Source organism: Bos grunniens, chromosome 25 (genome assembly GCF_055505025.1).
Source record: "Bos grunniens cultivar Pamir isolate PY7600 chromosome 25, Bosgru_T2T1.0, whole genome shotgun sequence".
In the NCBI taxonomy this organism is placed as follows: domain Eukaryota; kingdom Metazoa; phylum Chordata; class Mammalia; order Artiodactyla; family Bovidae; genus Bos; species Bos grunniens.
In genome coordinates, this window is record NC_141189.1 from 32,093,015 (window position 1) to 32,120,380 (window position 27,366).

Consider the following 27,366-nt stretch of genomic DNA (forward strand, 5'->3'; position numbering starts at 1 on the left):
CAGCCCTACATCCCAGAGGCCTAAGACCTCTGGTTCTAAGTACTTTCATCTGGACCACAGGCAAAGCAATCCAATCCAGGCCTCTGTGGCTGTGGCCCAGGGGAGTGTGAAGGTGCAAACACATCTCTGGCATCTGGGGAGGGAAAAACCAGCAAGATGCCCCCACGGTGTATATTCCTTCTCTCATCCCTATCAAAATCCAGGAGGTCAAGGTAAACACGGTTCCTGTCCACAGAGGAGTCAGGTCACTTGGTCAAGGCTGCACAGACGCTGACACAGCAGTACTTCCTTACCTCTCTACGCAGTAGCAGAGGGAAAGGTCATTTCTCTAGTCTAAGGCCAACCCTTGGGCTTCCCTGGTGGCTCAGCAGTAAAGAATCCGTGGGTTCCATCCCTGGGTTGGGGAGATCCTCTGGAGAAGGAAACGGCCACCCTCTCCAGTATTCTTGCCTGGAGAATCCCATGGACAGAGGAGCCTGGTGGGCCATGATCCATGGGTTCACAAAGAGTCAGACACGACTTAGGGATTAAACAACAACAACGTCATCCTTGGCAATGCACTCAATGGGTACAAGGTAAAAGAAAAGAAGATGGCACGGTTCTCTGGGGGCCAGGGATCAGGGAGCAAAGCACTGCTGAGACCCTGGTCTGCTGACCTTCCACACCACACTGCTGGCCTGCTGGGGGCCAGGGGAAGCAGACTGCAAGAGCGGGATTTTGGTGGTGGTTTAAGTCACTAAGTCGTGTCCAATTCTTTGCGACCCCATTGATTGCAGCTCACCAGGTTCCTCTGTCCATGGGATTTCCCAGGCAAGAATATTACAGTGGGTTGCTATTTCCTTCTCCAGGGAATCTTCCCAATGCAGTGATCAAACTCAGGTCTCCTGCATTGCAAGTGGTCTCCTAGATTGCAGGCAGATTCATTACCGACTGAGCCACCAGGGAAGGCAGGAACTTAAGCTGTGCTTTAAAAAAATAGGAAGGCAACTTCTCTGGCGGTCCACCTGTTCGGGATTCACCTGCCCATGCAGGGGACATGGGTTTGATCCCTGGTCCAGAAAGATTCCACCTGTCTCAGGACTACTGAAAATCCAAACACCACAACTAGTGAAGCCCGTGCACCCTGGAGCCCATGCTCCACATGCATGGAGAAAAGAAAAAAGCCCGCATGCAGCAACTAAGACCCAGCGCAGCCAAAAACAAACAAATAATTAAAAAAAAAAAAAAACAGGAAAGACTAGAAGAGGAAAATCCACACTGAGAGAACATAACTGCTTAATGGTACAGGGTGTCCTCTGGGGGTGGGGAAGGTGTTTAGGAACTAGACGGACGTGGTGAGTGCATGACATTTCCCATGTGCTAAACTGCCCCTGAACTGTTCATTTTTAAACAGTTAAAGATTGTTAACTGGTTAATTGTTTTTATAATGCTTAAATTTCTAACTTCACAACTGTTCATTGTTTTAATTGCATTAAAAGCATGCAGGGTTTCAAACTGTGGCGGGTTTAGTCACTCAGCCGTGCCCAACTCTTTGTGACCCCGTGGGCTGCAGCCCGCCAGGCTCTTCTGTCCGCGGGCAGAATACTGGAGTGCAGTGCCATTCCCGTCTCCAGAGGATCTTCCCCACCCGGGGCTCGAACCCAGGCCTCCTGCATTACAGGCAGATTCTTTACCAACTGAGCCACCAGCAAAGTCCAAAGAGAAGGTTCCCTGACTTTAGGGTATCTGAATTTCACCTCAATAAGAAAACATTTTGTGGGAGGGACAACAGATAAAGCCCATTCGAAGCCAAAGGAGCCACCACAGCAGGCATCCCCTAGGGGTGGGACAGGACTCCAGAGAGTGCCCAGCCCCCATGGAAACACAGGGCGGAAAAGCCAAGCTCACTTCTCCTCCACGGTTCTGATTACACTGAGGGGAGGGAGTGTCTGTCTGATGTACCAGTTAGGCTCCTAACAGGAAGTGGCAGGCACTCTCAAGTGAGGAGAATTCAACAAGGTTTATTTAATACAAGGGATCCCTGCGCAGGAGGCTTCCCAGGTGGCTCTGTGGTAAAGAATCCACCTGCCGATGCAGGAGATGTGGGTTCGATCCCTGGGTTCGTAAGATCCCCTGAAGAAGGACGTGGCAACCCACTCCAGTATTCTTGCCTGGAGAATCCCCATGGACAGAGGAGCCTGGCAGGCTGCTAGAGTTCATGGGGTTGCAAAGAATCAGGCACAGCTCAGCAACTAATAACAACAGAGGAGTGGGAGGGAGAAGCAATTCTCAACCAGGATTCCTCCCCTTAACAGGACACTCGGCAACATCTAGAGACATTTTTGACACAACTAGGGGGCTGCCGCTGGCGTTTACCACGTGTACAGGACGGCCTGACACAATTATCCAGCCCAATGTCAAGAGGGCCGAAACTGGGAAATTCTGCCCTCACGTAAGTTCAATTATCCCATTGCACAGATAACGAAACTGAGGCTCCGAGAGGTGAAAACACATAAACCTCTACTTGTGCTCTGAACCCCACCTCCTCTCACCTGCTCCAAGACATACTCCAGCATCTTTATCCTACATCTTCAATTCTTCTTGTGTATGCAATTCTTGCAGCATACGGGGATGTCATAATATTTTCCCACAGTTTAATAAAAACATGCTCCCACATGCCATTCCAGACGCAACCCCACTCCTCTGCTGCCCTGTCCAGCAGAGCTCTTCCTTCACGACAGTGGCCAGGCCCTCAATGAGGGCCACCGCTTCCACAATGGCTGTTCCCTGCTCTGGCCCAAAGCTCCTCTGTTCCCATCTCCTCCTGCACCAAATTATCTACACTGGGGCCATAACACCTGAAAGCACAGATGAAAACACAACAGATGACTCACTGATATCATGCAACAAACACAAGACACCTGCAGTGATATTATACCCTGCCACACTGCAGTTCACATGGCATGTCTGTGGAGCCCTGTGGGACGTTATCTTGGATGATTTGTGTTTCTGGTTCCCCTTCTCACAGAAGGAACTCAACAACTGTTGGATCAAGACTCCAGGGTTGAGGCTTCCCTGGTGACTCAGTGGTAATGAATCTGCACACCAATGCAAGAGACACAGGTTCAGTTCCTGATCCGGGAAGATCCCACAGGGCTCAGAGCACTAAGCCCGAGCACCACAACTATCGAGCCTATGCGCTAGAGCCCGAGAGCTGCAACTACTGAGCCCACGTGCCGCGACTACTGAAGTCCAAGCGCCCTTGAGCCCATGCTCTGCAGCAGGAGAAGCCGCCACAGAGAGACGTCTGTGCACACAACTGGAGAGGAGCCCCCGTTCCCCACTACAGAAAGCCCACACGGCAACGAAGACCCAGCAAAGCCAATAAATACATAAATAATTTTTAAAAGACTGGGGTTCCGTTCTCTGGTCCCCCAAATGGCTGCTTTAAATGGAGAGGTCTCGGGACTTCCCTGGTGGTCCAGCGGTTAAGACTCTGAGCTTCCACTTCAGGGGGCACGGGTCTGATCCCTGGACAGGGAACTAAAGATCCCACGTGCAGTGTGGCAGAAGACAGAAAGAGAAAAAGGAAGGAAGAAGGAACAAATGGAGGGAGGGAGGGGGAAAGAGAGAAAGACAGAAATGGAAAGAAAGGAGGGAGGGAAAGAGGAGGAAAAGAAGGGAGAAGGCCCGAACGGCCAGGACACAGCAGCAGCCTCGAGTGTGCAGCGTGAGTGAAGCACCAGCTCTGTCCACATTAGCACATGAACAGATAAAACGGGCAGGCATTCACCCCCAAAGTCAGGGCGCTGGTTCCCGGTATTGTTGGGCAAAGCGGCGCAGGTGGACGAGGACAAAAGGACAAGCTGTCCGCCACCACACAATGGAAAGAGGCAGCCTGTGCTGGGAGGCAGATGGGCTCGGGCCGTCCAAGTGGCCTTGTGATGCCTGAAAACAAAGACTGGCTCAACAGTGGACTCATAAACAGGCAAAGAATTCGCTCTAGAGCAGAGGTCGGCACATATTTTCTGTAAAGAGCAAAATGGTAAATATTTTTGGCTTTTCAAGCCAGTTGGTCCCTGTTACAGCTACTTGATTCTGCCATTAGAGTGCAAAAGCAACCAGAGGCAACAGCTAGAACGGGTGTGGCTGGGTTCCAATAAAGCTTTATTTACAAAACAGGCTGTCGGCCCAGTTTGCCAATCTTTGCTCTAGGAAAAGTGCAGCTGCAAACACTATGAAGAGATAGTGTATCTTCCCTCACGTTTAGAGAAATGCACACTGCAAATTTACTATGTCAGCCATCGCTGTACACCCACTAAATTCACCAAGAAACGTTTAAAATGAAATTCCCCATTTGCTGGCAAGTGAAGTGAAAGTCGCTCAGTCGTGTCCGATTCTCTGTGACCCCGCGGACTATATAATCCATGGGATTCTCCAGGCCAGAACACTGGAGTGAGTAGCCTTTCCCTTCTTCAGGGGATCTTCCCAAACCAGGGATCAAACCCAGGTCTCCCGCATTGCAGGTGGATTCTTTACCAGCTGAGCCACAAGGGAAGCTCCAGGGAAACAGAATGATCAGAAAGGCCATCATCAGAAAGTCTACAAATAACGAATGCCAGAGAGGATATAGAGAAGAGGGAGCCCTCCCACACTGTTGCTGGGAATGTAAACTGGCACAGCGTGGAGGTGCCTGAGAAAACTCAAAATAGAAATATCACACGATCCCACAATCCTGCTCCTGGGCATGTACCTGGACAAAACTGTAATTCCAAGAGACACAGGCACCCCTATGTTCATAGCAGCACTACTCACAACTGCCAACACATGGGAACAACCTAAATCCCTGTCCACAGACGAATGGGCAAAGAAGACGTGGTGCGTATATGCGATGGAATACTACTCAGCCATAAAGAATGAAGCAATGCCATCTGCAGCAACACGGATGCAACTCGAGACTATCACACTAAGTGAGGTAAGTCAGAAAGACAAATACCATATGATGTTAATTATGTGGAATCTAAAATATGGCAAAGGGCTTCCCTGGTGGCGCAGTAGATGAGACCCACCTGCCAATGCAGGGGACACAGGCTCGATCCCTGGTCCAGGAAGATTCCACATGCCGTGGAGCAACTAAAGCCTAGGAGCCACAACTACGGAGCCTGCGATCTAGAGCCTGCGAGCCTCAACTGCTGAAGCCCGTGTGCCGAGAGCTTGTGCTCCACAAGAGAAGCCACCACGACGAGAAGCCCACACACTGCAGAGTAGCCCTGCTGGCCACAACTAGAGAAAGCCCACGCAAAGCAACGAAGACCCAGACAAAAATAAAAATATTTATTTAAATATATCCACAATACAGGAACAGATTCACAGACACAGAGAACAGACACGTGTTTGCCAAGGGGGTGGAGGTGGATGAGGGAAGGACTGGGCGTGTGGGATTAGCACATGTAAACTATTATATACAGAGAGTGGATCGATCCTACTCCTACGCACGTATCTGGGAAAAACGCTAATTCAGAAAGATACTTCCACCCCTATGCTCACAAAGGCACTACTTACAACAGCCAGGATATGCAAGCAACATACATGTCCATCGGTAGACGAATGGATAGAGAAGATTTGGTACAGATTTCCCTGGTGGTCCAGCGGCCAAGACTCTGCACTCTCGATGCAGGAGGCAGGGGGTAGATCCCTGGTCGAGGAACTAGATCCCACATGCCACAACTAAAGATCCCGCATGCTGCAATGAAGATCGACGATTCCCTGAGCTGCAAACATCCATGGCAGCCAAATTAATTAATTAATTTAAAAAGATGTGGTACGTATATACAATGGATACTACTCAGCCATAAAGAAGAATGAAATATTGGCATTTACGGCAATATGGATGGACCCGGGGATTATCATGCTAAGCGAAGTCAAGACAGAGAAAGACGAATATCCTATGATGCCACTTATATCTGGAATCTAAAAAACTGATGCAAATGAACTTACTTACAAAACAGAAACAGACTCACAGGCAGAAAACAAACTTATGGCTACCAAAGGGGAAAGGGAGGGGGTTCAGTTCAATTCCATTCAGTCGCTCAGTTGTGTCTGACTCTTTGTGACCCCCTGGACTGCAGCACGCCAGGCCTCCCTGTCCATCACCAACTCCCGGAGCTTGCTCAAATTCATGTCCATCCAGTCGGTGATGCCATCCAACCATCTCATCCTCTGTCATTCCCTTCTCCTGCCTTCAATCTTTCCCAGCATCAGGGTCTTTTCCAATGAGTCAGTTCTTTGCATCAGGTGGCCAAAGTATTGGAGCTTCAGCTTCAGCATCAGTTCCTCCAATGAATATTCACGATTGAGTTCCTTTAGGATTGACTGGTTTGATCTCCTTGCAGTCCAAGGGACTCTCGAGCGTCTTCGCCAATACCACAGTTCAAAGGCACCAGTTCTTCAGTGCTCAGCTTTCTTTATGGTCCAACTCTCACATCTCACATGTACATTTGCTTGTATGCAGGTCAAGAACTGTTGCTTCTTGACCTGCATACAGATTTCCCAGGAGGCAGGTAAGGCGGTCTGGTCCAACTCTCACATGTACATTTTCCAGTACACGACTACTGGAAAAACCATAGTTTGACTAGACGGACTTTTGTCGGCAAAGCAACGTGTCTGCTTTTTAGTAGCTGTCTAGGTTTGTCATAGCTTTTCTTCCAGGAAGCAAGTGTCTTTTAATTTCATGGCTGCAGTCACCATCTGCACTCATTTTGGAGCCCAAGAAAATAAAGTCTGTCACCGTTTCCATTGTTTCCCCATCTATTTGCCATGAAGCGATGGGACTGGATGCCATGATCTTCATTTTTTGAATGCTGAGTTTTACGCCAGCTTTTTCACTCTCCTCTTTCACTTTCATCAAGAGATTCTTCAGTTCTTCTTCGCTTTCTGCCATAAGGGTGGTGTCATCTGCATATCTGAGGTTATTGATATTTCTCCCAGCAACTTATTCCAGCTTGTGCTTCATCCAGCCTGGCATTTCACATGATGTACTCTGCATAGAAATTAAATAAGCAGGGTGACAATACACAGCTTTGACATACTCCTTTCCCAATTTGGAATCAGTCCATTGTTCGTTCCATGTCCGGTTCTAACTGTTGCTTCTTGACCTGCATACAGATTTCTCAGGAGGCAGGTAAGGCGGTCTGGTATTCCCATCTCTTGAAGAATTTTCCACAGTTTGTTGTGATCCACACAGTCAAAGGCTTTGGTGTAGTCAATAAAACAGAAATAGATGTTTTTCTGGAACTCTCTTGCTTTTTCTATGATCCAACAGATGTTGGCAATTTGATCTCTGGTTCCTCTGCGTTTTCTAAATCCAGTCTGAACATCTGGAAGTTCTTGGTTCATGTACTGTTGGAGCCTGACTTGGAGAATTTTGAGCATTACTTTGCTAGCGTGTGAGATGAGTGCAATTGTGCAGTAGTTTGAGGGGTGAATAAATAAGGAGTTTCGGATTAACAGATACACACTACTATATATAAAGTAGATAAACAACAAGGTCATACTGTATAGCATAGGGAACTATATTCAATATCTTATGACCTATAATGGAAAAAAGAATACACGTATAACTGAATCATTTTGGTATACATCTGAAACTAGTACATCATCATTAATCAATTATACTTCAATTTATTTAAAAAAAAAAAAATGAATTCCCCACTGCAGGTAAAGCTTCAGGGAAACAGGAATGAACTACTGGTAATGAGGAGTGGTCCAGAGACTGGAAAGCAAGGTATAGGAAACACCAAAAGCTACAAGAATATCAAAGCACCTTCCTGATCCCTGGGAACCTAAACCAAGGTGGAAAAGGGTGGAGAGGGGTGGAAGGGGGTGGGGTGCAGCGCAGGTGATGAGCAAAGTAACAACACTCACATTCAGCACTCACTTTTTTTTTTTTAATATTTATTTATTTGGCTACGTGGCATCTTAGTTTCAGCATGCAGGACCCCAGTAGATCCCAACTAACACAGGCTTAGTTGCTCTGCAGAATGTGGGATCTCACTTCCCTGACCAGGGAGAGAACCCACATCCCCTGCACTGCAAGTTGGATTCTTAACCACTGGACCACCAGGCAAGCAAGCTGCCATCACTCACTTTCATTTCCATCTTCTGATGAGGGAATTAAGAGTCAGAGAAGTTCATGGACTTCCCTGGTAGCACAGTAGATAAGAAAGGTCCGGGAAGATCCCACATGCCTCGGAGCAACTGAGCCCACATGTGCTCCAGAGCCCTCATGCTGCAACTCGTGAGCCCACCAGCCACAGCGAGTGAGCCCCTGCGCCACAACCTCTGAGGCCTGAGCAGCTTAGAGCCTGCAAGCCGCAACTACCGAAGCCCCTGTGCCTACAGCCTGCGCTCCACAAGAAGAGAAGCCACTGCAATGAGAAGCTCGCGCACCGCAACCAGAGAACAGCCCTCACTCTCCATGACTAGAAAAAGCCCGGCTGCAGCAATGAAGCCAAAATATAAAATAAAATAAAAATGAACCAATAAAGAGTCAGAGATCAACAACCTGCCCAGGTTCTTCAAGTAGGGAGCTAAATGCAGGACGGCTTGAGTTCACATCACTTTCCACTGCAACATGACCCCTGCCTAACCCAGTGTCAGGGGCACAGATTTTTCCAGCAGTGTTCTAGCACAGGGGGCAGCAAACAACAGCCCCCAAGCCAATCCGAACCACTGCGGTTCTTCTAAATAAAGTTTTATTGGAACACAGCCACGTCCTTTCACTTACATATCGCCTGTACTGCTTTTGTACAACAGCGATGCGTAGCTGGGATGGAGACCAGATGGCCCGCAAAGCACAAAATATTTACTATCTGGCCCTTTACAGAAAACGTTTACCAGCTCCGTCCCAGAACATCAAAAATGGAATTTCCTATCTTTTCCTGCACTAGGAGAAAGGTTAAATAACTGCAGCATGTCAATTTAGCGGAATGTTACGCATTTCTAAAGAATTGTGAGGAGAAGGAACACAGGAAAATGTTATAATAAATGGAAACACTAATTCAAGTGTAGACTCAATGAATCGGGTAAAATGCCTGTGCTCTGAACATAGTCAGGCCTTCCCTGGTGGCTCAGATGGTAAATAATCTGCCTGCAATGCACAGACAGAAGTTACCTAAACAGTTAATACCCTAGAAAGGTAAATATATTTACAGGTCTATTATGTTTTCATAATAATCTTTGGTATTTTAGAGTTTTGCTTAATTTTTTTAAGGAGAATGAGGAAAGGGCAGATTCCAAAATATGCCGACGCGGGTAAGGAGAAACGAGATACTGAGGACAAGTTTCCCCCCTAGTGCAAAGCCGGCGAAGGGTGGCAGGGGCAGGGAGGGGAAGGCTCCGAGATGGACAGATGGACGAGCTGAAGTCAGGGAGGGGAAGGGTCCTGCCTCCCCCTGGGGGCCTCAGCTGCTTCTCCCACACCCCTCCCCACCTCTGCAAAAGGGATTCTGACCCGTCCAGCAGCTCAGGAGCCTCTCCCTTCCTCGGGGCTCTGCTGAAACAGAACCTTCCCACAAGGTCTTCCTTGAGCACCCCGCTCCCAACTGCAAGAGCCCTCCCACTTCAGTTCACCCTCCAAGCAGAGGACAGGTGGGACAGATGCCACCCTTGGGCTCTGGACTGGGCACAGGACCCAGGCCTGGGCAGCTAGGGCCGTGGTGACCGGTCAGTTCCAGGATGGCTGCACGGCAAGCCAGACAGCTATGAGTGAGCCCCAGGATTTCTGCTGGAGCGATTGGGAAAGATCTGCCCTGCTCGGGTGTTGCTACAAGGTAGGATATGACCCAAGAGCTGCTGGTGGCCCTCTTGCCTCCAAGGTGTGGAGGTTGCCTGAGGGTAAAGCCAACAGAGATGAAGGTAGTAGCCAGCCAGACAGAAAGGTAGTCCTGATGACTCTCTAAGCGCCAGCTGAGCCTGAAGGCACCTACGCTAGACCTTCCCAGCACAAGATGCTTTAAACTCCCATTGAGGACTCCCCTGCGGTCCAGTGGTTAAGAATCCACCTGCCAGTGCAGAGGACAGGGGTTTGATCCCTGGTCCAGGAAGACTGCACATCCCACAGGGCAACTAAAATGTGCCCCAACTACTGAAGCCCACCAACCGCGATTACTGGGCCCGCGCACGCAACTACAGTAGCCCCCGCTGGCCACAACTACAGAAAGCCCGGGCACAGCAACAAAGACCCAGTACAGCCAAAAATGATTAAATACACAGAGTTATATACAGTTAAAAATAAATAAATTCCCAGTCTCCGGAATCCGCTTCCACCACATGCAATTAGAGAGTCCTGGTTAACACATACATTACTCTAACACTTTGGGTACATTCATTCAAGTCCCTTCAACAAATACTGACCTTTTGCTATGTGACGAAGATGCGCCAAACCGTCACTCAATAAAAGCCTGAGGAACGCTGAACCCTGAATTTCCGGCCGGATTCTGCTGCCACTAGCGCCTCACTCTCATTGGGAGCATTTTAAACAAGTTGCAACGGCTTTGGCAGAAAGAGAAATCAAGAACCATCAATACTTTCACGTTAAGGCTACTTTAGGGAAATTATCCTCAAGACATCATTAAAAGAAAGGAAGACTACCTTGGACAAAGTGTTCACTGCATCATTACTTATAATGGGGGGGAGGACTTCCTTGGCGGTCCATGGGAAAGAATTTGCCTTCCAGTGCAGGGGGCACGGTTCAGTCCCTGGTCAGGGAATCAAGACCCCACGTGCCATGGAGCAGCTAAGCCCACACGCCACAGCCAGAGAAGCCCGCATGCCGCAGTGAGTGAAGCCTGTGCGCCGCAAAGACGACCCGGCGCAGCCAGAAAAAGGGAAAAGAAAAAATAGAGGGGGTGGATAAGCTTCCGCAAGTCAGTGGTTTAAAAATTATGTCACATGCATAATGATGGATTACTGATGGATTGTCAAGTCCACAAAAGTGATCGATATGAAGACCACATAGCAATATGATAAAGTTTTATTCAGAAATGTTAAGGGTAAAAGCAAAATGCGAATTTATGTGATAGTGCTAAAATTACTTCAGCTTATGTCAGTGTTTCTCAAGCTTTTTCTCCTTCCCTCCTAGGATCCTTCCTAGACATTATCTTCTTCATCACTCCCGCCATGAAATCTCAATACCGCTAATCTGTACATCATGCAGATCTGTGCCTTAGACACAAGAGCAGATGTTTCACCTCCACAGGGGTGATATCACCCGCTGAAAACTCACAGTTGATGTGCAGGCAGCACGGGAGCTGCTTTATCTGGGATTTTGCGGTGCTGAAGAAGACTCCTGAGAGTTCCTTGGACTGCAAGGAGATCCAACCAGTCAATCCTCAAGGAAATCAACCCTGAATGTTCACAAGAAGGACTGATGCTGAAGCTACAATACTTTGGCCACCTGATGCGAAGAGCCAACTCACTGGAAAACTCCTGATGCTGGGAAAGACAGAAGGCAAAAGGAAAAGAGGGTGGCAGAGGATGAGATGGCTGGATGGCATCACAAACTCAGTGGTGAATCTGAGCAAACTCCCAGACACGGCGAAGGACAAAGGAGCCCAGCATGCTGCAGTCCATGGGGTTGCCAAGAGTCGGACGTGACTTAGCGATGGAACGACGACGACGACGGTGACAAATGTTCACACTGCCAGAATTTACAGGATTCAGTTTCAAAATGCAAGCCCTCTGAGCATTTGACTTCCTGTTGGTCACCCAGGCACAGCCATGCGACAGGGAAGTGGGAGTGGAGATCCATGGAACCAAGCCCAATGCCACTTGCTGACAAGGGAGGCCGTCAGATGTCTGCTGACAGCGGGATACCTTCGTCTCACAGCCCGCTGTAACAGACCAGCCCAGGGCCCTTATCTGGGGTGGCGGAGCTCTGCATGTGGCATCATCGCCTTTTCTGCCCTGAATGGAAACCACAGTTGCTCTCTTTGCCAGTCACTCATTTCAGCTCATTCTTTGTTTTTAAACCACTTTTTTTAATTGAAGTATAGGCAATTTACAATGTTCTGTTAGTTTCAGGTATATAACAAAGTGATTCAGATATGTAATATATATAACCATCTGAGCCACCAGGGAAACTCATATATTATATGTATTTTATATATATTATATACATATATATACACACACACACACATTCTTTTTCATATTCTTTTCCATTATAGGCTCACTACAGTTGATTAAAAGATACTGAATATAGTTCCCTGTGCTATATAGGAGGTCCTTATTGTTAACTATTTTATATATAGTTATATATATATATATATATATATATATATATATATATAAAACAGTCTAGCTGTTAATCCTAAACTCCTAATTTGTCTCCCCCCAACCCTGCCATCAGCCAATCCTGTACTCCAAATACAATGCTGGAGATGAGGTAGTCAATGCCAGAGAGAAAATTATGACAATCATGAAAAAAATCATGAAAATCTGAGAGAAAATCTTCAACACTCCAGAAAGATAAGAAAAAGCTGCCAGAATGCACCTAAACATCAGGCCAGACACCGCAGTAAACTACCCACTAAGCCCCCAAACTCTGGTGTTTCGGCCCTTTAGAGCTTGTCTGTTTCACTCATTATTTGACCTCTCTGGGTCTGGCTTTCCCCAGACCTTGAAGCCAGGATTTCAGGGTCTTTCTACTGTAACAAGGATTCATGACAGAATAATTATTGATTGAAATGAGTACCAAGGAGCTTCAAACATAAAGTCTTACCAAAGACAGTGCCTGAGAACCAGAATAATGACTTTCTGCCCCTCCAAGTTCTACTTTTCCCAGGAAGAGCAAAAGCGTTATCTGAACATCAGAATGCCTTAGCTGACAGAGGCTGGTGATCAAGCATTCCCACCTACCAGATTCTTTAATGAGAAACAAGCAACTCATGACACTATTGTGCTAAGACAACCACCCACATCCAGCAGGTAGCCATCATCCTGGCCACTTGTCTCCTCTACACACATACGTGAATTCATAAACACTGTTTACATGCACGTCTTAATGTAATCAAGGTATATATCTTAGGTGTAACTCTGCACCCTGCTTCTTTTTAGAGAACACTCACGGTAAGATACAGTCACGCTGATGTGTATAGATCCGTGTTATCCCTTTTAACATCTCTGAGGTTTCCCACCATGTGACCATACCACATACACAGGTCCACTCCCCTATTGGCGGTCATCTTAGTTGTTTCTGGCCCCGCGATGCCCATTTATCTTGTGCGTGCATTACCTAACCATTCCACCTCCTGGTTATTTGCACTTAATGTATTGGGCCTTGTAGCCATCTGACCTCTGCCTCTACTGGAACACTTTCAACTGCAAAACACAGCAAACTCTAATTGCCAATTTACAGGCTATGTGAGAGACTGAGAATGAACCACACCAAAAGGATGCCGTCAGCAAAATCCCACGAAAGTCAAGTGTTTCCTTCAATAAAAATGTCAGGAGGGCAAAAAGGGAGAGAGAGATGAAAGGGGAATCCATAGTTTAAAAACAGACTTTGTGCTTCAAAGGATACCATCAAGAATGTGAAAAAACAACCTACAGATGGGAGAAAAAAAAATTGTAAAGATATAATAAGGGACTTGTAGCCAGAAATTATATAGAATTCTTACAGCTCAGCAATAAAGAAAAACCCAGTTTAAAAAAAGAAAAATGGACAAAGAATCTGAACAGACTTTTCTCCAGAGAAAACACACAAATGGCCAACAAGCTCAGTATCCATACTCTTCAGTCAATTCAGCCACTCAGTCATGTCCGACTCTTTGTGACCCCATGGACTACAGCACACCAGGCTTCCCTGTCCATCACCAACTCCCGGAGCCTACTCAAACTCACGTCCATCCAACCATTTCATCCTCTATCGTCCCCTTCTCCTGCCTTCGATCTTTCCCAGCATCAGGGTCTTTTCTAATGAGTTGGTTCTTCCCATCAGGTGGCCAAAGTATTGGAGCTTCAGCATCAGTCCTTCCAATGAATATTCAGGACTGATTTCCTTTAGGATTGACTGGTTGGATCTCATCAAGGAAATGCAAATCAAAACCGCAGAGAGATACCAGTTCACACTCACTAGAATGGCTATTATCAAAAAGAGCACTGGTGAGGCCATGAAGAAACCAGAACCTTCTTACAGTGCTGGATGAATGGAAAATGGTGCAGCTACATTGGAAAATAGTCTGACAGTTTTTCAGATGAACTCAACAAGACTTCCCCAGTGGCTCAGTGGATAAGAATCTGCCTGCCAATGGACATCTAGGTTGCTTCCATGTCCTCAGCAGACGAATGGATAAGAAAGCTGTGGTACATATACACAACGGAATATTACTCAGCTATTAAAAAGAATGCATTTGAATCAGTTTTAATGAGGTGGAGGAACTGGAGCCTATTATATAGAGCAAAGTAAGTCAGAAAGAAAAACACCAGCATATAATATACTGTATGAATACAGAATATTAACGCATATATATGGAATTTAGAAAGATGGTAACAATGACCCTATATGTGAGACAGCAAAAGAGACACAGATGTAAAGAACAGACTGTTGGACTCTGTGGGAGAAGGCGAGGGTGGGATGATTTGAGAAAATAGCATTGAAACATGTATATTAACATATGTGAAATAGATTGCCAGTCCAGGTTCAATGCATGAGACAGGGTGCTCAGGGCTGGTGCACTGGGATTACCCTGAGGGATGGAATGGAGAGGGAGGTGGGAGGGAGGTTCAGGATGGGGAACACATGTACACCCATGGCTGATTCTGTATGGCAAAAACCACCACAATATTGTAAAGTAATTAGCCTCCAATTAAAATAAAAAGAAAAAACAAAAAAAAGAATCTGCCTGCCAATGCAGGGGACACGGGTTTGATCTCCAGTCTAGGGAGATTCCACATGCCTTGGAACAGTTAAGCCCGTGAGCCACAACCTCTGAGCCCACGTGCCTAGAGCCTGTGCTCTGCAACAAGCCACCAAAACAAGAAGCCTGCACACAACGAAGAGCAGCCCCCATTAGCTGCAACTAGAGGAAAAGCCCACATGAAGCAACAAAGCCCCAGCACAATTAATTAATTGCTTTAAAAAATGCACTCAGCAATTCTATTCTTAGATATCTACCCAAGAGACATGAAAACATACTATCCACACAAAAACTTACATGTGAATGTTCACAGCAGCATTATTCATAATACCCCAAAAGTGGAAGCAAGTCAATGTCCATCAAATGATGAATGGACAAACAACATATGGAATACCCACACAACAGAATATTATTTAGTCACTAAAAGGAATGAAGTACAGATACATGCTACAACATGATGAAGCTTCAAAATATGACACTCAGTGAAAAGAGCCAGACATAAAAGGCCACCTATTGTATGATTTGATTTATACAAAATATCCAGAACAGGCAAATCCATTGAGAGAAAAAGTAGATCAGTGGTTGCTTGGGGCTGAGGAAATGGAAAATGAAGAACAGCTGTTAATCAGTATGAAGTTTCTTTTTGGAGTAATGAAAATGTTCTAAAATTTATTATGATGATGTTTGCACAATTCTGTGAATATGACAAAAATTTAAAGAAACAAAAAGAGAGAGATCTAAAAAAAAAAGTAAAAGGCAAACCAATCTGCATTGTTTAAACCTTATTTAGACCCTGAGATTTTAGACCATAGGGAATTCTCTAGTAGTCCGGTAGCTAGGACTCAGCATTCCACTGCAGGGGCGGGTTCAATCCCTGGTCGGGGATCTAAGTTCCTGCAAGTAGCACTGCTTGGCCCCCTCTTCCAAAAAAAATACTATAAAATAAAATTATAAGACAATCATGGCAATTTGAACATTGAATATCTAATATTAATGAATCACCGCTTATTTCTCAGAGGTATGATAATGGAATTGTGTTTTTTAAAAAGGATCCCTATAGCTTAGAGATACATATTTTAGAAAAACTTACAGATGAAATGATACAGCATCTTGGACTTGCTTCAGAGTAAACTGGGGAGGAAGGCAGGTAGTAGATAGGTATAGGGGTGAAATGGTCATGAGGTTGTAACGGTTCATTAGACTATTCTTACCACTTTTTCTTTTGCCTTGAAATTTTCTTAAATTAAAAAAAAAAGAACAGAAGACAGGAAACAGTTCCATGCCACATTTTTTTATGTCCCAATTAATCCCATAGGTGAAAAACACTTTGGACTTTCCCTTCCAATCATCAGCAACAACTTTTTCTGCCTCAGTTACAATCTTTCCAAAAGAAGACTTTCATCCTTAATGCTGTTTCCTAAAAAAAAAATCATGTGTTAGTTTCATTCTATAATTTGTTTAATCTTAAACCTAATGGGGTTTTTCAACTGAATTTTAAATTTTCTTTAGTTTTGATACTAAGTTGCTCCTTGAAGGTTACATTGGTCTGCTTCCCTTGGCTTGTCAATTTCACTGGCTCTCACAATGTAGGCAGCAGAGAGAATGGTACAGGATTGACAGTCTAAGGTGGAGGCACCATGCTCACATAAAAAGGAAGAGATTTCCAGGGCTACTTAGCCCCAGCCCTTGTCCCAGAAGGGAAGCCAGAAAACAACCCGAACTGAACCCCACAGGGTCCTTACAGAAACAATAATAGCAGCTCTGAGCTCCTTACCATGTGAGAAGCACAGTACCAATCACTTTACCTGAGTAATGTTATTTAGTCACTGCAACAAGCCTAAGAGTCAGGTGCTATCATTTATCCTCATTTTGCCGAGACTTCCAGAATGTTCAAGCACCTTGCTCTAAATCATATGGCTTTCTGTGGCAAACCTGGGATTTGAACCCAAGCTGTCTGCCCCCAGGGTCTGCACTTATCCCAGGCTACATGACCTCCTGGATGAACTCATCACATTTTTGTTGTGGTATCACTAAAGTTCAAGGACCAGAAACCCTTAAGTAGACCAAAAATCATCTGACAACAGAAGCTGGACTACCTCCCAGGAAAATGCCCCTCCCAAACTCCCGCAACAGCATCATCAATTTCACAAACTTTATTCATGAATAGCAAAACAAAAGGCACCTAAGTTGTTGGAAATGATCCACAGAGTTAACTTAAAAGTTAAAGATGAAGACAGACACAGGGCCTTCACTTTGCCCCGCCTCAACTTCCAGAAAAGCCTGGGTCCAAGGTCAGGGCCAGCAGCGCTGGTTGCAAGGATTCTGTAGAGGCAATTCCACAGTGAGGGGAAAACAGGCAGAAGGAGGGTAGGCGGGTCCTCCTAAGTAAATCCAGATCCCAGTCAGGGTAGCTGGGAGGCTTCCCTGAGTCACTCCCATCTCCACATACTACACCCAGGGATGACTTAGCACCAAAACACATCAGATCTCGTGAGTGGAAAGGGCTGAGAACACCCGTCCAAGCCTAGGGACTAAACTTCAGAAATGCTGAGGACAGGCTGTACACACACCCCTCCCAGCCTCCCACCAAAACCACCCAGCACTCCAGTGGAAGGGAGAGGAGTGGATGGGAAGGGCAGAGACCCCCAGATGGGCTCAACACTGGACAGCAGGGGAAGCACTGCAGGGCAGGTCAAGTGAGACCTCAAAGGAGCAGGAGAAGAAATGGAAGGAGCTGAAGAATGAAAAAATAACCAAAATGCAAGAAGCAAGGATCAGAGAGGGAAAATGAGAAACCCAACAACTGGGGACTGGGACAGCAAAGAACTGGGGGGAGACAGGAGGAGGGAACCGCAGGGTCGGGGAAGACAAAGAGGCTGGAGAACTCAGAGTCCTCTGGGAACCGAGAGCCGGGGGAACGCGGGGCACAGGGGTCAGCAAACTAAGAATGACCAGCAACAGAATGGTCAGCAACATCTTTGCCCCTGCGGAGACTGGAGTGACTGGGGACAGAGGCCTCGGGAGTGGCTGGGGAGCAGGGGGACCCAGGAGTGCAATTGAGACTCAGAGGGTCGAGGAGTTAGGAGGGACTGAGACACAGGAGGTCTGAGAACTGGGGGTCTGGTAACTGCACAAGGGGGTCGGAGGATGGGCAGGGACTGAGGGATCCGGGGGACAGGTGTCCAGCAGCAGGCTGTGTAAGTGATGGACAGGGGTCAAGGGACTAGGAATGCCTGGACCCGGCACTCCAGAAAAGTGCAGTGACCAGGGGCCAGGACCTGGGCGTACAGGGGTCCGGAAACTGGGAGCGACGGGACGGGGTCCGCGAGCAAGCGGGACGCAGGGACTCGGGGGCTGGAGTGTGTAGCTGGAGCGGCGAGAGCCGGAGCGGCCGGGGCGGGTGACAGCGGCCAGGCCGCCACTCACCGCTCATGGTGCTGCTCCCCGGGCCGGTGCTTGCCGCGCCGCCACCACTGCCGCCACTGCCGCTGCCGCGCTCCAGACAGGCCGGGAGACGGCGCGCCCCGCCCCGCCTGCCGCCCCGCCCCGGAAGTGGAGCGCAGCCGCCGCGGCCCCGCCCTCCGACCCGGAAGGTAAACTTGGGCACCCGCGCGAGGTGGCCAGACTGAGGCGCGGCTTGCTGTGCCGAGAGGCTGCAGGACTCCCGGGGCAGTCGTAAACACACCGGCTGGGACGCCTCGTGCGTGGTTCGCTAGTCCCCGGGTGCGGTGGAGACCGACTGGGACGCCTCCCCGCCAGCCTGAGTTCACACCCCTGTGGGGGAGCCAGGCGGGAAGGTGGCTACGAGAGCCCTAGGAGCGGAAAGGGGAAATTAAAAAAGAGGAATGGGCCAAAGCTTGGGGACAAGGGAGACGGGAAGTCCCGGGGGACCTCTCTATGCAGATGACTTTAGAGTCCTGGATGGTAAGAGGAAGGTGGCCCGGGAAGATCTGCAAGAAGGGTGTTCCGGAAGGAACCTCCTGCCTGGATGGGTTGCCTGGAGCCAAAGGGTGAGCAAGAAAAGGGTTTTGAGAGAGGAGATGGAAGATGTGGGTCATAGGGGTTGGGCTTTTCTGCCTCACTCTAAGGAGGTGAAAGTGAAAACCGCTCAGTCGTGTCTGACTCTTTGGGAGCCCATGGACTTTAGCGCCAGGCTCCTCTGTCCATGGGGATTATCCACGGAAGAATACTGGAGTGGGTAACTGTTCCCTTCTCCAGGAGATCTTCCCAACCCAGGGATCAAACCCAGCGCTCCCGCAATGCAGGCGAATTCTTTACCGTCTGAGCCACCAGGGAAGGGAGGTAGGGAGTGGGAAATCATTACAGGAGTTTAAGCAGAGGACTTGGACTGCAAGGAGATCCAACCAGTCCATCTTAAAGGAAATCAGTCCTGAATATTCATTGGAAGGACTGATGTTGAACCTGAAACTCCAATATTTCGGCCACCTGATGTGAAAAACTGACTCATTGGAAAAGACCCTGATGCTGGGAAAGATTGAAGGCAGGAGGAGAAGGGAATGACAGAGGATGAGATGGTTGGATGGCATCACCGACGCGATGGACATGAGTTTGAGTAGGCTTCTCGAGTTGGGGATGGACAGGGAGGCCTGGGGTGCTGCAGTCACAGGGTCACGAAGAGTCAGACAGGTCTGAGTGATTGAACTGAACTGAACTGAAGCAGAGGACACAATCTTAAGGAGATTTTAAGATGATTCCTCTTCCTGGGTTGAGAATGAACTGTAGTGAGTGGGTCAGGGTGGAAGAGAGGGCTGCTGGTTAGAGGGGCACTGCAGTTGTTCAGCAAGAAGTGTGGTGCCTGAGGCTAGGGTGGTAGCAGTGGCTTGAATGTGGATGGGTAGTGTTTGAAAAGTTGTTACTGCCCCGTTTTACAGATAAGAGAAAGAGGGCTCAGAAAGGGTGAAAAAGCATTTTCCCAACTCCTTTGTCCCAAGAAAAAGAAAGTGAAAGTGTTAATCGCTTAGTCCTGTCGGACTCTTTGCGATCCAGTGGACTGTAGCCCTCCAAACATTTTACACCACAACCCAGCACACAAATGCATACATTTAAGAAGCTATTTAACAAAATTCTGCAGGGAATGTATTCTCTTCGATTTTTTTTTTTTTCCCAGTGTTGCCTGAGAACGATTGATCCACTCCCAAGACTTGATCCACAAAACACTGAACTGAGGCCCCATGGGGAAATAGGGCCCCCTGTGTGTGACCTACAGCCCCGTGTGACCTACAACCCCGTGGTCTTCTGCTATTACCTTGCTTCTCTACACATCTTCTCTGGCCCCTGGGAATTTACCTTGTGGATTCAGCAGAGGTTGAGAGATCTTTAGAAGGATGCTCTCTCTGCAGCACTGTTTATAATAGAAAGTGGAAAGCACCAAAGCCAGGTTAGAGAATAGCTAAGCAAATCATGGCCCACTTCACAGTTTTGAAAATGCTAATTATAAAGGTAATGGAAACACAAGGAAAGGCCACAGATAATACAGTAATTTTAAAAAGCCGCATGCAAAATGGTCTGTACGCTATGATTACAACTGTGTCAAAATACAGTCATGTGTAGGGACTGCAATAGAATGTAGAAATTCTTGTGTTGGGGAATTCTTGAAAATTCTTTGGCTGTTAAGGTGGGTTTTTTTCCCATGTTCAAAATTGTGCTTTACAGTTGTTGCTAATTTGTTACTCTAGGTAAAGCCTCAATGTGCCTGAATCCCTTCTCCTCCCCCAGGAAGTCTAGGTTAGTCTGTCTGCGTCTGTAGCTTTGCTGAGACACCACATCCTGATTCACGGAGTTGTCAGGAAGTGACGCACCTTCTTACAGGGCCCTGAGCTTTGTCTTCTTCGCACTTGAGACGGGATATGTTACTGAACACATACGTGTACTTCACATCCTCCACCACCAGCTACTCCCTTTAAGTACGGGAATTCCTTCCTCCTGAGACTTAGCCCGGTAGTGGAGAACCAAGAATCAAAAGCCTAAGGTCAATAGCATTTCTGGGCTTTGGGAAAAATCTAAACTCATTGACGGGAATGGAGCAGTAAGGAGAGAAGGAAGAAGGGCTGTGAGAAGCTAGGAGGAATATTCCCAGGCCATATAACAAAGAGTGTCTGCCTGCGCTCAGAGAAACTAGACCTCAAAGCACTAATAAAAACCACGATTGCGATGGAACTAACACAAAGTACTTATCATGAACCAGAAACTTATCATGGGAAAAAAATAAATAATAAATGTACGTGTGTGTATATTTTCATTTAATCTTCAAAACAATGTTATAAGTAGATACTGTCATGATCCCCATTTTACAGATGGGGAGACTGAAACAGGGAGTGGTTAACTGTCTCAGTCACTCAGTGTCTATAACTTCCTAGTAACAGAGTCAGGATTCAAACTCAAAGAGCCAGTGTCTTCACCACTATGTTGTACCACCTATGGCCCTCAAGGCCCTGGAATGGAGCCATGATGGGCCCCAGGTAGGTAGAAATGTCTCACCAAGTTTCTCCATATCCCAAACCCAACACAAAAGCCACAAAGCCCCAAGACCTCGAGGTTCTCTGATGTAGTGCTAATGGGCATTATCTTAAGAAGGATCAAAGTCAACAGACACCAGAGGGCATTGCCTGTTTCCATAACACCCCAGGATCTTTGCACAACCCAAGGAAGGCAACCCTCTCCCAATAATGGGTAACCCAATGAGATGAGAAACTCAGAAATGGAATTAAATTGATGTGAGAAGAAGAAAAAGGGATAGATCAGAATGTCTGGGTTTCACTTTGGCTCTTCATTTACCGTCTATGTGACCCTTGCTCCGACTCCCTTTCTGTCATCATGTGTAACAAGGAGATAGTAATGGTCCACCTACCTTGTGATTTGTTGTGTACATTAAATGCCTTAGTACAGGTAAAGCACTTGGAACAACCCTGGCACATTAGAAAGGCTAAATAAATGCTATCTGTCATTATTACTTCCTGCGTTAACTACAAAAATGATGCTGAGTACACCTTTATCACAGTTTGCAGCTACATGTTCATTTATACGATTATAATAATGCCTGTATGACTCCATGAAGCTGAAAGCTCCCAAAGTCAGGAACCAGTCATGCGCTGCACACCGAAGCAGGGTGGTGACTCCAGGCTTCTCCTATATACAGAGAGTACATTGGATCACCTTGCTTTCCTTTAACAATAAAGAGAGAAATCCAGTCTATCCTGAAATGTACGTGCGCATGTGTAGGAGAGAAGCTGCCTAACCATAGAAATATGTGACTGTGGGATCTACACATTGCGGTGCTTTTTTTGGTTTTTTTCAGTGAGTCAATTTAATCATGAAACCAAGGAAGTTTCCAGAGTTAAGCTCCCAACAATAAGGTAGAAAAACATAGCTAACATAAAGATTTTCCAGAATTAGAGGACGGAAAGCCATATCATCCGCTGATAAGTACAATCATCTTAAAGAGATCTGAGACACCATCCTTCCCTTAGGACAAAGATTTTCCAAATAACTCTATACCATTAACATGGTTAATTATCTGGTATAAATTGACTTCTCCATCCCCGTGACACTGGAGGCAGCGAGCAGACTGCTGCAGTACTCATTTGTTTTCGTGGTGACAAGAATGGTCGCGCCTTCCTCCATGGCTGGGAGGGGGAAGAAATGGTCAGAATCGACCTTCGGTTTGCTCCTGACACAGTCTTCGCACGTACATTCTTCTACTGTGTACCCCAGGCCTCTCGAAAGAAGAGGTTCAGCCACGATGGTGCTGTTATTGCTAAGATCCAGGTCTGCGTTAGCATTCTTCTGGAGAACCGCTCCTGATTGCACAAAAACAGAACCGTTATCCTAAACCTTTCAGGCTGCTTGGTTGTGCCACACTTAGCAGCATGCATCAGGGATCAAAGCTACAGGAGACAAAAGTCTTTCCCCAAAAAAGCAGGCCTTACACCCCAGGTCATGAGCTGAAAGACCATGGGCCATGTTGGGTTCAAAGACATGCTCACTTTAGGGCACACAGTATTTTTAAAGTGTTTGCTTATCTGTTTTATTATGTTGGCCCACGTTTGAAAATCAAGAGATTTTACATACAAATCTAGACAACTGGTCTCTCTTTTTTGTGGCCACACCTCATGGCTTGGGGGTGCTTCCCAGGTGGTTTAGCGGTAAATAATCTGCCTGCACTGCAGGAGACACAGAGACACAGTTTCAATCCCTGGGTCAGGAAGATCCACTGGAGGCGGAAATGGCAACCCACTCCAGTATTCTTGCCTGGAGAATCCCACCAACAGAGGAGCCTGGTGGGCTACAGTCCATAGGGTCACAAAGTCCAAAGGGTCGCAGAATTTCCCCCACCAGGGATCAAAGTCGTACCCCCTGCAGTGGAAGTGCAGAGTCTTAACCAGAGGACCACCCTGGAAGTCCCTCTTTTACTTTATTTTTTTTTAAAGACAACAAAATGTGGCCAGTGGGAACTGACATTCCTACAAGAAAACACTTGGGAGTCAAGAGCCTTTGTCTCCTTCAAGCTGGGCACGCGCTCCCCTATCACCGAACCTCCAGTGACCCACTACATTCATTTCTGATCCACTTGGCCCTTGGATGCATTAAGATACCGACCCTTTTTACAATTGTGAAATGACAGATCAGCGTGTGTTACAGCATACCAGAATGAGTCTTGGGTGACACTTTACAATTCAAAGTAAAGATGTTTCTCTTACAAAGCATTGGGCAGATTACTTTTTTTTTTTTTTAATGAATCTTTCATAATCCCATAAAGGAGTCTCTGTTGTGTCCCCACTACACGCCTGTGCAGGCATGTTTTAATACTTTCCCAACATTACATGGTATACCTCCATCTTCCAAAATGTCACACTTAAAGTCACTCCCCACCTGTCTCTCAGGCCCCAGGCAAAAAAAGAGAAATGAGTAAATGATATGGAACAGTCATCTTCCTCTCCTTTCTGCACTAGAAAGCAGATGAAATGTTGCCTTATAGACTATGCACGGAAAATACACACATAAAGAAACAGAGCAATGACTGAAAGCGGTCTAGAAATTAGATCACGGGCAAAGGTGCTGAAAGATTTTTCTTTTAAGAAACTCTTCAGCAGAACATTCACTTCCCTGGGACTGATTCCCTACTGCTTAATACAGACCTTTGAGATGATTGCTTAAATAATCCAGGAGCAATTGGTATTCATTTCTAGCTTTTTTTCAGCAGTAGACTGTTCATCTGAGCAAACAACACTTGTATTTGTATAAAAATACGGCCACCAATCTTGTCAAATACATTTTTTTCATATAGTACCAGACCTGGCTAGCTATTTCTGATAGTGTGATGTTTAATCAACGTGCTGACTTTGGTCAAAGAGATGGATGTTTCCCAAAGAGGCCTCAGTACTTCAAAAGAGTAAATACCAGAGGAAGAATGTTGAGGAAGGCTGACATGGTACGATATCAACAAAGAAGGTTTAAACATCAGAAAGGAAGCTCCCTTCTCCCAAGTTCATTTAACCCAACTGTCATCTAACATACTCAAAAGGGCACTTACCGGATGAGATACACAACATGAAAGAAGAAAAGGAATTGAAATTCACAATAGCCACCTCTTGGAAAGAGATTTCAAAGATCAACCATCAAACCAACCTGTGTTTTTAAGTTTGTCCTTTAATGGTTCGGAGCTCATCTTCCTTAGCAAGAACATCAATACGAAAACTGTCAAGGAAACTATCAAGCTCAGGCCCAAACAGGTCCAGAGAAATGTATTTGTTCCTTTCACTGAATCAAAAGAACGTCAGAGAGAGAATGAACTTGATAACATAATATTCACATCAGGTAAAGGTTATTTGCCATCCAGTTCCCCTAATTCCTCAGCTTTGACTTTTAAATTCTAAGTTAATACTTAATTAGGAGAGATGATAAAAATCTATGTTGCTAAGATTGCGGAATAAAATAGAGTTGAGTTCTGAAAAAGTATCCATTCCTGTTGGCATTTAAATGATTGCCTTATTTTCTTTCTCTTTTTGATTCAGAAAATCTCACCACCTTCCCCATAATGTTTCTTCTTTGAATAAACAGTCAACTCCAGTAATCTTGGGCTTCCCTGGGGGCTCAGACGGTAAAGAATCCGCCTGCAACGTGGGAGACCTGGGTTGGGGAGATTCCCATGGAGGAAGGCATGGCAACCCACTCCAGTATTCTTGCCTGGAGAATCCCCATGGATAGAGGAGCCTGGTGGGTTACAGTCCATAGTGTCACAAAGGGTCGGACACAGCAAGGACACACACACACAGACATACACACATACACACACACACACACAGCAAATACTTCACACCAGTGAGTAATCATTCAAACAGGATTACTTACTTGTGTTACAATAATGCTGACATATTACAGGAGGGGTATTAGGGCATCGAAGTTGACACGATATGCAAGAATTCAGCAATCTGTCAAAATATTCATTTGGGGAGCACCGCTGAGCCATCTGGAACTGGATCACAAAACGAAACAAGGAAACCGCAGAAAGAACAGCATGGAAGGACAAGTAAACTCTTGTTGAGAATTCCCCAGCAAATGTAGTGACAACAGCCAGAATGTCGAGGGAAAAAACAGAATTTCACATTGAAGATTTGGTTCTTAAGGGGGCTGACTCTTTGTACTGTGGCTAAGGATTTGAATACCAACACTAATTCCAGTTTCTAAGTTTGAGGCTTGAGTTAAGTAAGAGAGGGGGTATATGCAGCAAGAGCAAACCATACTTGAAACAGAAACTGCTTATTTATAGAGGAAATTTCCCAGGCAGGTGACAATTGTGGCATTGTCAACAAGCCTGAGGCATCAAGCAGAAGGTTCAGTAACCATTTCTGGAGCATCTGTTCTCTGAGCTGTGCTGTGTGATGGGCCCCAAGGAGAGAGATAAGACAAGGTCTGAGCCACTGAAGAACTTAAAATCTAACAGAGGAGACAGTGTGCATGCGTGTTTAGTCACTCAGTGTCAAACTCTTTGCGATCCTTTGGACTGGAGCCCACCAGGCTCCTCTGTCCATAGGATTTTTCAGGCAAGAATACTGGAGTGGGTTGCCATTTCTTAGAGGAGATAGAAATGCACTCAAATAACCACAAAGTATAGTGGGAAGAGAGAATGTGAGAGGGGGAGACTTCCCTGGTGATCCCGTGATTAAGACTCCATGTGCCCAATGCCGGGGGCCCGGGTTCGATCTCTGTTCAGGGAACTAGATCCCACCTGCTGCAACCGAGCATTCACTTGCTGCAACTAAAGATTCTGCTGAAACTAAGACCGTGAAGCCAAAGGAACAATTTGATGAAGCCAAATGAACAATTTTTTTTTTTTTTAAGAAAAAAGGAGTATGAAGCAGGACTACCAAGTTTTAAACCTAGGAAGAATCCCAGAATTCCGACAAATAGAGACTTCTAGGGTAAAAGAGGCAACTTCTATTTTTACTTCTAGGGTAAAATAGGTTAAAAAAAAAAAAAAAGAGGTAGGTAAAAGAGGGCTAGAGGAAGACATATTTGGGACATAATAATAATATATGACTATTAATATAATGCTTTTGAACTGTGGTGCCGGAGAAGACTCTCGAGAGTTCCTTGGACAGCATGGAAATCAAACCAGTCAATCCTGAAAGAAATCAACACTGAATATTCATTGGAAGGACTGATGCTGAAGCCGAAGCTCCAGTACTTTGGCCATCTGATGTGAAGAGTCAACTCATTGGAAAAGACCCTGATGCTGGGAAAGACTGAGGGCAGGAGAAGAAAGGGGTGGCAAAAGATGAGATGGTTGGATAGTATCACTGACTCAATGGAGATAAATTTGAGCAAACTCTGGGAGTCGGACATGACTTAGTGACTGAACAACAACAATAAACTAACATAATATTATAACATATGTCTATGTTATGTCTATATTCCACTGTTGAACGTCTATCCAATGTCTATGTTCCACTGTTGAAAACTTTGAAAAAACAGTTGGGCATATAGCAAAATTACCCATAGTCATAGCATACAGAAACAGTCACCGTTAATATTGGGGTGTATAAAGCAGAATTTGCAAACAGGCCCACCAGTGTGTTCTTTGTCTGTTTTCACTTTCTATTGGAGTATAGTTGATTTATGATGTTGTATTATACAAAGTGATTCAGTTATACATATTCTCATACCTATTCTTTTTCATACTCTTTTCCCATATGGGTTATCACAGAGTCGAGTCCCCCATACTATTGCCAATGTGTTCTGTTTAGCCAATTCGTGATATAGATCTTTCTGGAAGGATTTCTGTAGGTGGCCAGATTGATTGATTGATTCATGTAGCACATTCTTCCTTTTACATAAATGGAATTGCATGTGTTTGCATTTAACCATACTGAGAGATACCCATATGGAAATGTCCCAAAAACTCAATCAGAAATACAGGACTCAAGTAAACTGCAAGGACCCGAAAAATCTC

At 46.0% G+C, this 27,366-nt stretch overlaps 2 protein-coding genes across 5 annotated transcripts in view; both read right to left on the reverse strand.

The window, feature by feature from the left end:
* Nucleotides 1-18,401, reverse strand: part of SNX29 (sorting nexin 29) — a 591,305-nt gene extending 572,904 nt beyond the window's left edge. For 3 of the 4 annotated variants that reach the window (XM_086375716.1, XM_086375717.1, XM_086375714.1), the window contains exon 1: nucleotides 18,324-18,401. Coding sequence is in view for 1 of the 4 variants with exons in the window: in XM_086375714.1 (XP_086231840.1) it covers nucleotides 18,324-18,330 (7 nt within the window). In the remaining 3 variants the exon portion in view is untranslated. Of the gene's footprint in view, nucleotides 1-10,392; nucleotides 10,531-11,263; nucleotides 11,473-18,323 lie in introns of all 4 variants that reach the window. The other variant, XM_086375715.1, reaches the window with a different exon arrangement.
* Nucleotides 18,402-22,193: 3,792 nt separating this feature from the next.
* On the reverse strand, nucleotides 22,194-26,389 carry TNFRSF17 (TNF receptor superfamily member 17). The gene is made up of 3 exons (XM_086375724.1): nucleotides 25,266-26,389; nucleotides 24,543-24,674; nucleotides 22,194-22,714 (listed from the first exon to the last, which is right to left on the reverse strand). The coding sequence occupies exons 1-3, from the start codon at nucleotides 25,381-25,383 to the stop codon at nucleotides 22,428-22,430; spliced, it is 537 nt and encodes a 178-aa protein (XP_086231850.1). The 5' UTR covers nucleotides 25,384-26,389; the 3' UTR covers nucleotides 22,194-22,427.
* Nucleotides 26,390-27,366: the final 977 nt, after the last annotated feature.

What these genes read in the sequence shown, in the direction of transcription:
- TNFRSF17 (XM_086375724.1), bottom strand. Translation starts at nt 25,383, where the DNA reads ATGGCTCAGCGGTGCTCCCCAAATGAATATTTTGACAGATTGCTGAAT. An exon ending in TCAGCATTATTGTAACACAA is followed by an intron (nt 24,675 to 25,265) that starts GTAAGTAATCCT and finishes CTTTTGATTCAG; the next exon opens with TGAAAGGAACAAATACATTT. An exon ending in GGACAAACTTAAAAACACAG is followed by an intron (nt 22,715 to 24,542) that starts GTTGGTTTGATG and finishes TTGTGCAATCAG; the next exon opens with GAGCGGTTCTCCAGAAGAAT.